This window comes from Salvelinus sp. IW2-2015, linkage group LG20 (genome assembly GCF_002910315.2).
Source record: "Salvelinus sp. IW2-2015 linkage group LG20, ASM291031v2, whole genome shotgun sequence".
Lineage (NCBI taxonomy): Eukaryota > Metazoa > Chordata > Actinopteri > Salmoniformes > Salmonidae > Salvelinus > Salvelinus sp. IW2-2015.
This window is the reverse complement of record NC_036860.1, coordinates 79,559,320-79,567,625: the sequence shown is the minus strand read 5'-3', so window position 1 is coordinate 79,567,625 and position 8,306 is coordinate 79,559,320. Positions and strand designations below refer to the sequence as shown.

The window sequence follows — 8,306 nt, the reverse complement described above, 5'->3', positions numbered from 1 at the left end:
TTTTTTCCTCCAGTGGTCTAGTCTAACTTCGATATAATAGGTTATCTTGTTGGGTGAGATGCCATAAAATCGACTCACTTTCAGTTGCGTTCACAGTGGTCAGAACTGATCTGAAGCTAGTTGTTCGGTGGAGTAGGCGACTTGATTTCTGCTATGACTAACTTTGATCACAAGCAATAAATAGCCTACAACTCGTGGTCGCTGACAGTCTATGGAAAATGTACGTATACAATGCGGTATGAGTTAAGCGAAGTAGACTACTAGACTACAAGAACAAGCATTCATGGCTGCCGATGAGTCAACAGTGATTGTAACTTTTACTGAAGTCCAAAGTCGCTTCTAGGCTACAAATGGGTTCCATGTTTGATCTGAGCGCTGCTGTAAGACTGTATTTGCTGTCTTGTTTCGTTGTATCTGTGGACWTCACTTTAGGCTTGGGACAAAGCCAAGATACTGAATTCACGTTTCAACTCCCTGCGGGTAGAACAGAATGTTTCTACCAAACAGCTACGAAGAACGGAAGCCTGGAAGTAGAATACCAGGTAGCAGGCTTGGACAATTTATTTTTCTGTGGTATTGAAAACACAGCTGACATTCTCTGTGTCCAATATTTACTTGTATTTTCTCTTCAAACTACATACATCAATACTTTATACTTTTTTTATATCACTTATTACGTTTCGCTTTCTTCTCTCTCTTTTCTCTCTCTCTCTCTCTCTCTTTCTCTCTCTCTCTCTCTCCTCTCTTCCTCTCTCTCTCTCTCTCTCTCTCTCTCCTCTCTCTCTCTCTCTCTCTCTGTCTCTCTCTGTGTGTGTGTGTGTGTGTGTGTGTGTGTGTGTGTGTGTGTGTGTGTGTTGGGGTGCAATTTCGTGCCTCTATTATAACAATGTTATAAGTTGTATATTGTCAGTCAGTTACTGGATGCTTTATTGTTACAGCCAAAGGACTTTGCTCAGATGCAAATAATAAGATAAGGCATCTTCCTTCCATACAGGTGGAGTCTATAAGACAAAGCCAGCTTGAATAGCTGCTGGCATTGCATGAAGGGTCAAGGCAGGGGAAGTGTTTACAAAGGGATCCACTGTGTCAGCATGAGGCCAGACACTCTAACTAACCTCTGAGCCATAGTAGTTAGTAGGCCTGTGGCTTCTTCTTTCTCCTCTAGACATGTAAAGAGAAGGAGAGCGCTTACCACCAAGTGTAGGCCTACTTGGTGTGTTAGTAGTCATGCGCTTTGCTGCAAAATGCATATTAAATAGAAGAAGATGCGCATCCCTCCCTTGTTACAATTTATATTATAGCATTTTTGTAATTTAGAAGAACACGGTTGCAGAGTTAGTCAGTTGACTAGTATAAAAGTGTAAACCACTACAGGTTAAGCCCTTCATAGATTAAAGTTGAAGTGATGCTCATCATGCTACGGTATCAATGGCTACTCTATATACTGGAAACCCCTTTCCCAATCCTCACACTGTACCAAGGCCCTCTGGCAGACACATGACGTGATAGGATGTCATGTTCCTCGCCACCCAACCCGCCAAGCCGTGACACATTTTCTGTGGACTGTGTGTGTGTGGTGTGTGTGTGTGTGTGTGTGTGTGTGTGGGTGGTGTGGTGTGTGTGTGTGTGTGTGTGTGTTGTGTGTTGTGTGTGTGTGTGTGTGTGGTGTGTGTGTGTTGTGTGTGTGTGTTTAGTCTGCTGTAGTCTGTGTGGAGCCTGGCAGGCTTACTGTGGTATCCACAAAGCAACAGCTGAGATGCACAGGGCTGAGAGAGATGACAGCTTGAGAGAGCAAGCTGAAGGACTGTGGGGATTGAGRCGTTTTATACAGCAGTSTGTGGTGTGTGTCTGTCTGCCTGGYTGTCTCTGCCTGTCTGTCTGTCCGTCTGTTACCCTYTCTCAACCAAGACAATGACACCACACTGGCAATGGTARTGACTCATGCCTAAGGCCTAGTTTATATGGCCTAACATGCTGTGTTTCCCTYCTTATGTTTCTGCTGCCTGAGAGTGGTGTTACTTTGACATAAACAGACAGGTGCTGGGGAGTGGGTRTACYGGCTAGCCTCTCCTTGCTGTTGGATTGTAGCTTTAACTGAAGTTACTGTAGGTTGGTCCTGACCTGGTGGATCTATTTTAACTCATATCTACTGTGTTGTAGAGTGTGAATATGGCAATCTGAGACTGCTAATGACCGGATGAACTATGAGCTGTGCAAATACTTGGAACAAATACTATATCCATTGTTGTAGTGGAAGGAATATGCAGGTATACACTGTATACACACTTATTTTTCAGTTGGCATTGCGTATACTCACTTCTTAATCCCCACAATGCATATTAAAGTAGTGTAGTGGAGGTATACGCCATATCATTTAATAAGGCTGATGGAACAGATCAGAATTTTTTGCTTATAATGTTGATAAACTATTATGAGGTAGACCTATGCACAAATGTTCCAAAATGACATTTGAATGAAAACACTGTTCTAAAAAGCGATTTCATGGACAGAGATGGAAACATCTGTTAGAAATGTAGAAAGAAGGGAGATCTAAAGATGCAACAGCTATCATGGGTTGTTAATATGACTAGGATCATGCCTTTGGCTGCCAGACAATGACAGACAATTTATAGAAAACCAATAGAACAGGAGAACGCATATGAGGAAGTCTTTATAAAGGAATTTCCTCTACGTTTCTATGGTGGGATTTTGGCTTTAGGCTACTTTGAAGCAAAGAAAAACATGACTCATATGAAGTAAAACGTCCAGGTTTCAAACAATTAAGGATCAGGAAAAATATAACAATGCATAGATGGAAAGGCTTTCCCAAAATCCGTATCAATGAAATGTTAACTAGCTACAAAGTAGTCTATGCTTACCTGGCAGAATGACATCATGATTATCTGCATCAATCCAGTGGTCATTTGTTTTGCAAACTCCATATCATCTGCTACAGAAACACAGCTAACCAAACAACAGTACTAGGTGCCTGTGCACTTGAATTTAAAGGTAACTACACTCAAAAWTTTTTTTTATTTATTTATCCCAGACCAGTTTTTCTGTTAAGTGTGACTTTGAAAGCAAAAAAAAATTAAAACTTGACTGAATTTCTGACTCAATTGACAACCTAATTTATCTGTTTCAATAGTAGGCCTGTTAACCTATTTGCACGGTACAGCTTCCGTTGGCCTGACTGTGAAAGACCATTATGGGATTTATAATTTTAGGCCATTCAGAGTGTATGTCACTGTTTGTCATTCAATTTTTTACACAGGGCACTTTTCCRTCGTCGGCCGGGCCATTTTGGAAATGGGCAAAATGAGTGTAAAATCACTTCTCCAGGCACYACTACAACACTGACTATACCACCACCACAGTGTTCATGTGTCTACAGTATGTATGGAAGTGAAGACGTGTGTGTGTGTAGACGTGGTGGATTTCAGTCTGTCTTTAGTGTCTGTCTGTAACACTGGATATTCTCATAGGAACACTTTGAGTTGGATTATAATATCATTTAATACATTCCCTCCTGTTCCAGGTGATTGCAGGTGCAGGCCTGGATGTGGGCTTCACCCTGATCTCCCCCAGCGGATACAAGCTGGCCTCTGAGTTCAGGACATCTGACGGCATCCACACGTGAGTGGGCAAAACCTACTAACACAACCCTGACCTCCTCTAACTTCTCTGGAGTGGTATGAAGGTCTCACCATGCTCAATGGTTTGTGATTCAAAGTTTTTGTAAGGTGATGCAAAAGACACCTTTCCATCCTCTGGCTTACAGACAGTAAAGTTCTACACTATTCTATATGACAGTCTGAATACTGTCTGACTTGCTCTGACCCTCTCTGACATCATGTTGTTCTTCCTCATTGGTCTGTCTCCCAGGGTGGAGYCTACAGAGGACGGAGACTACCGGCTGTGTTTTGACAACAGCTTCAGTAAGCTTTCGGAGAAGATGGTGTTCTTCGAGGTGATCGTGGAGGGCCAGCCTGGGGACGCCTGGGGCGACGAAGAGTGGGCTGACATGGCCGAGCCAGAGAGCATGGTGGAGTACAAACTGGAAGACATCAGGGTGAGAAGGACAGTAGGAACACCCAAATGCTCAGCCACTGGGACTGTCTTTCTATCACTCTATTTTTACACATCCCCTTTTTTGTCATTTTGTCTTTTCATCTTGTTTCACGTTTTTCCTCTCTTTCCTGCTGTCAATGTTCTATCTGTATTGCAAAGATGTTGATGTTTTTATCACTGGTGTGTAAAACCAAGAAACATTTATTGCACAGCTATACATTCCTGTGTTCTCTCTTTTCATCTCCCACCTTACCCACTGTCTCCCTCCCTGTAGGAGACCATGGACTCAGTGCACAGGCACCTGGAGCGGAGCCGGCAGCTTCAGACCATGCTGAGGGCCTTCGAGGCCCGGGACCGCTACCTACTGGAGGACAACCTGTGGAGGGTCTCCTTCTGGTCCTCCATGAGCCTCCTGGTCATCCTGACCGTGGCCGTCACACAGGTCTACACCCTCCGACGCCTCTTCGACGACAAGAGGGTCTGCAAACCCTAGTGTCCAGTGGTATCTTCCACGACTCCCACACCCTTCCCAGTGGTATCTTCCACGACCCCCACACCCTTCCCAGTGGTATCTTCCACGACCCCCACACCCTTCCCAGTGGTATCTTCCACGACCCTGCTCCCCACACCCTTCCCAGTGGTATCTTCCATGACCCCCACACCTTCCAGTGGTATCTTCCAGCGAACGCCCACACCCTTCCCAGTGGTACTTCCGACACCCCGCATCACCCTTCCCAGTGGTATCTTCCACGGACTCCATCACCCTTGCCCAGTGGTATCTTTCCAGACGACTCAACCCTTACCCAGTGGTATCTTCAACACACCGCCCACATCCGTCCCGTGGTATCTCTCCACGACTCACACCCTTCCAGTGGTATCTTCCACACCAACCCTTCCGGTGGTATCTTCCAGCACGACAACACACACAGGCATGGTAATCTTCACACAACCCCAACACCGCTTCCCCAGTGGTATCTTCCGCCAGACCCACACCACAGCCAATGGTTATCTTCCACCACCCCAAACCCTTCCCAGTGGTATCTTCCAGCAGACCCACACCCTTCCCAGTGGTATCTTCCACCACCCCCACACCCTTCCCAGTGGTATCTTCCACCACCCCCACACCCTTCCCAGTGGTATCTTCCACAAAGATGCCATAGAAGGGTGTTGGGACTAACAGGAACCTACTGTAAAGTAATGGGTCTCAGAGATTGAAGAGAGACTATTGACAACAGTGATGCGTGGTAAATGAGGGACTGTTAGTAAGGATTTAGTGATGTTTGTGTGTGATGAGCTTGATTCAGCTTTTGAGTGGCAGAAAAGTGCATGTTTGTATGTGAGTCATAAACACTGTATAATGATGTTTTGACAATTTAGTGTCAATCTATCAAACAAGATATCAATGCAATAGATCATGTGGTTGTATGTTTTTAACATGGGATCTTAAGAGTTACAAATAGCATTTATTTAATGACATGGTTATAACACAACTACAGCAAAATAAACACACAAAAAAAACATTCTGTGAAATAAATTAATTCTGGAGAAAGAGTAGCCTCGCAAAGCTCTGATCCCGCAGGCTTACATTAAAAGCTGCAGTGGTTATCAGTCTGGTAATTACGAGGCAAGAGAAAGAAGTCTTACATGCAACAATGACTGTTCTCATGGGATGGTTTTATTGAATTACAGATATTACATTTTTATTGTAATGTATAGTGTTTGACAGAGATCTGGTGAGACAAAGCCAAAGAGTTGAGACATTCAAAAAAGTATTCCTGCCAGGAGAATGTTGCAAAGTCAACCACAAGCATAGTTGTTATATACACCTCCAACACCACAAAACAAGATACAATCATTCATTTGAAAAAAGATTGTATTTATAAAATCTCAATGATCCATTCCTTTCAATTACAGGTACAGTAGTGCAAGTTTGAGTGTCAAAAGTGTGCAGCGAAAGAAAATAAGGCAATCTTATTGGCTACCATAAAACAGGACTGGATTAAAGGCATATCGCAAAGTTCCACAGTTGACATCAGTTGGATCTATTATTGACACTGTACTACATTATAATCACATTACCGGTATATGCCCTTCTTCATACAATTACCCTTACTACAGTATAAATAAACTGTATAATAATAATATACAGCATATGCCATATAGAAGAGGCTTTTATTCAAAGTGATTTACAGTCACCTGTGCATACATTTCACGTATGAGTGGTCCCAGCAGGATTCGAACCTACGACCCTTGGAGCTGCAAGCACAATCCTCTACCGTCTGACCCTTGCATAAGGCATCCACTGGAACATGCATGGTTTGAAGTTCTCTTCTGAACATGACATGACGCTCGCTGTTAAAAGCTTTGTATGCTTCTGTGCTCACTCAGCAGTGGAGTACCCAGCACTACCTGATTAATTGAACTGTTCCTAGCATCCTTCACCTCATCCCTTCAAATAGTCAACTTACTGTTTGGTTTTTGGGGCCCTCCCAATACACTACCATATAATATTAATGGCTGTCATCATCCCATGTGGTGTTCCCCAACTGACACGTCAAATGATTAACTGTAGCATCGAACACAATGCAGTATGAGTGAGATCTCAAATAATCATATTTACAGTTCCACCTACACACAATGTACTTACAATCATCTAAATAAACCAAACTTCTAGACTTCAATCATTTTTATAGGAGTGTTCTACAAACGTGTTCAATAGTAATTCAGACACAAATCTGTTGAGAAATGCCCATATTTTAAAACTGCACTGTACATAAAACCAAGAGGAGAGGTTGTGCCCCAGGAGATAGCTAACACAAACAATCACTGGATTTCATTATTTGGCACATGAGCAGTCAAACAATTTTATCAGTACAAAAATAATTTCATTTTCTCAATGTTTGTTTAGTTAGGAAATAGTGAACAGAAGTTGAACCCGTACTGAAAGTGGTGTCAGAATTCAGCCAGGCTACAGCTCGTTAAAACCCCTGGAGGGGTTGAAATTTTCAGAATACATCCCCCACACTTCTAGGACAGTCTGGGTAGGTGCCAGCTGTTAAAGGCCCAATGCAGCTGTTTTTATCTCAAAATCAAATCATTTCTGGATAACAATTAAGTACCTTACTGTGATTGTTTTCAGTTAAAAAAATGTAATAAAACAAAAATAGCTTCTTAGCAAAGAGCAATTTGTCAACCAAGAATGTTGCTAGGACTGTCTGGGAGTGGTCTGAGCGGGGAGGAGAAAACTGAAAACTAGCTGTTATTGGCAGAAAGGTTTGGAAGTCTCTGTCTTACTGGTGGATTAACTAATATACAGCCTGGTGACGACAACAGGCAGGCTAAAACTCCATCCCACCAAAACAGGCTGAAATTTCAGGCGTTTTTTCAAACCGCCCTCACACTAAAAGTACATTATCATAATTGTCACAGTAGAATTTCAACCTCATAGTGTGGAACGATATATAAAGCATAGARATATCACACTTTTGACTGCACTGGGCCTTTAACAGTTTTAATGAGATGGTGAGTGAGGGTAAAGTTGTCTTCGTTACCACGTGACCGTTCTCTCCGTATTTTATTACAGCTTATGCAATGAGATTTCATTTCACTTTATGAAACAAATCAATTTTTTTTGATTTTCCTGAAATGCCGTCAGTTATTGTAAAACTAGTACGTTTGACAGTTGCCATTGAAAAAGCTGCCTCTTGTATTTCATGTTATAAACTAAGTTATGGCTTTTAGAGTTTAATCAGCTCTGAAACCTATTCTTTGGAGAATATTTAAGGTTAAGGTGTTCAAGGTGTATGATTCTTCGCAGGTCTGGTTCTCTTGCTGGTATGTGGACAGTGCATCTCCAATCCTATCCTGCTTTGGGGCAAGGTCACCACTGGTTACGACGAGCAGGAGCAGGCCGCCTGTTCAGGGACAATCATAATGACAGACCAACATTAATAACTCTCTCCCATTCAAGTATTTTTGATACGTAATACAGTTTGGTGATTGTGAGGGGTCTAACAACTCACAAGAGACCTTTTGAGAATAGTTTTTTGTAAAGGGAAGACCCAAGAACATTAATTTCCTATAATTGAGTTTGTGTCCATCACATTTTCTACTTCTTCCTGCTTTCTTTAGCTGATGATTCCTCCTATTACCATAGCTTCCTGTTTTCTACAGGCAATGTGATCTATTATGGGCAGCAAGAGACAAATCAAATCAAGTTGATTAGTCCATAAACT

At 42.5% G+C, this 8,306-nt stretch overlaps 1 protein-coding gene across 1 annotated transcript; it reads left to right on the top strand.

Annotated features, from left to right (window-relative positions):
* tmed1a (transmembrane p24 trafficking protein 1a) lies at positions 1 to 4,660 on the top strand. The gene is made up of 4 exons (XM_024011807.3): positions 1 to 542; positions 3,539 to 3,636; positions 3,886 to 4,072; positions 4,346 to 4,660. The coding sequence occupies exons 1-4, from the start codon at positions 351 to 353 to the stop codon at positions 4,562 to 4,564; spliced, it is 696 nt and encodes a 231-aa protein (XP_023867575.1). The 5' UTR covers positions 1 to 350; the 3' UTR covers positions 4,565 to 4,660.
* Positions 4,661 to 8,306: the final 3,646 nt, after the last annotated feature.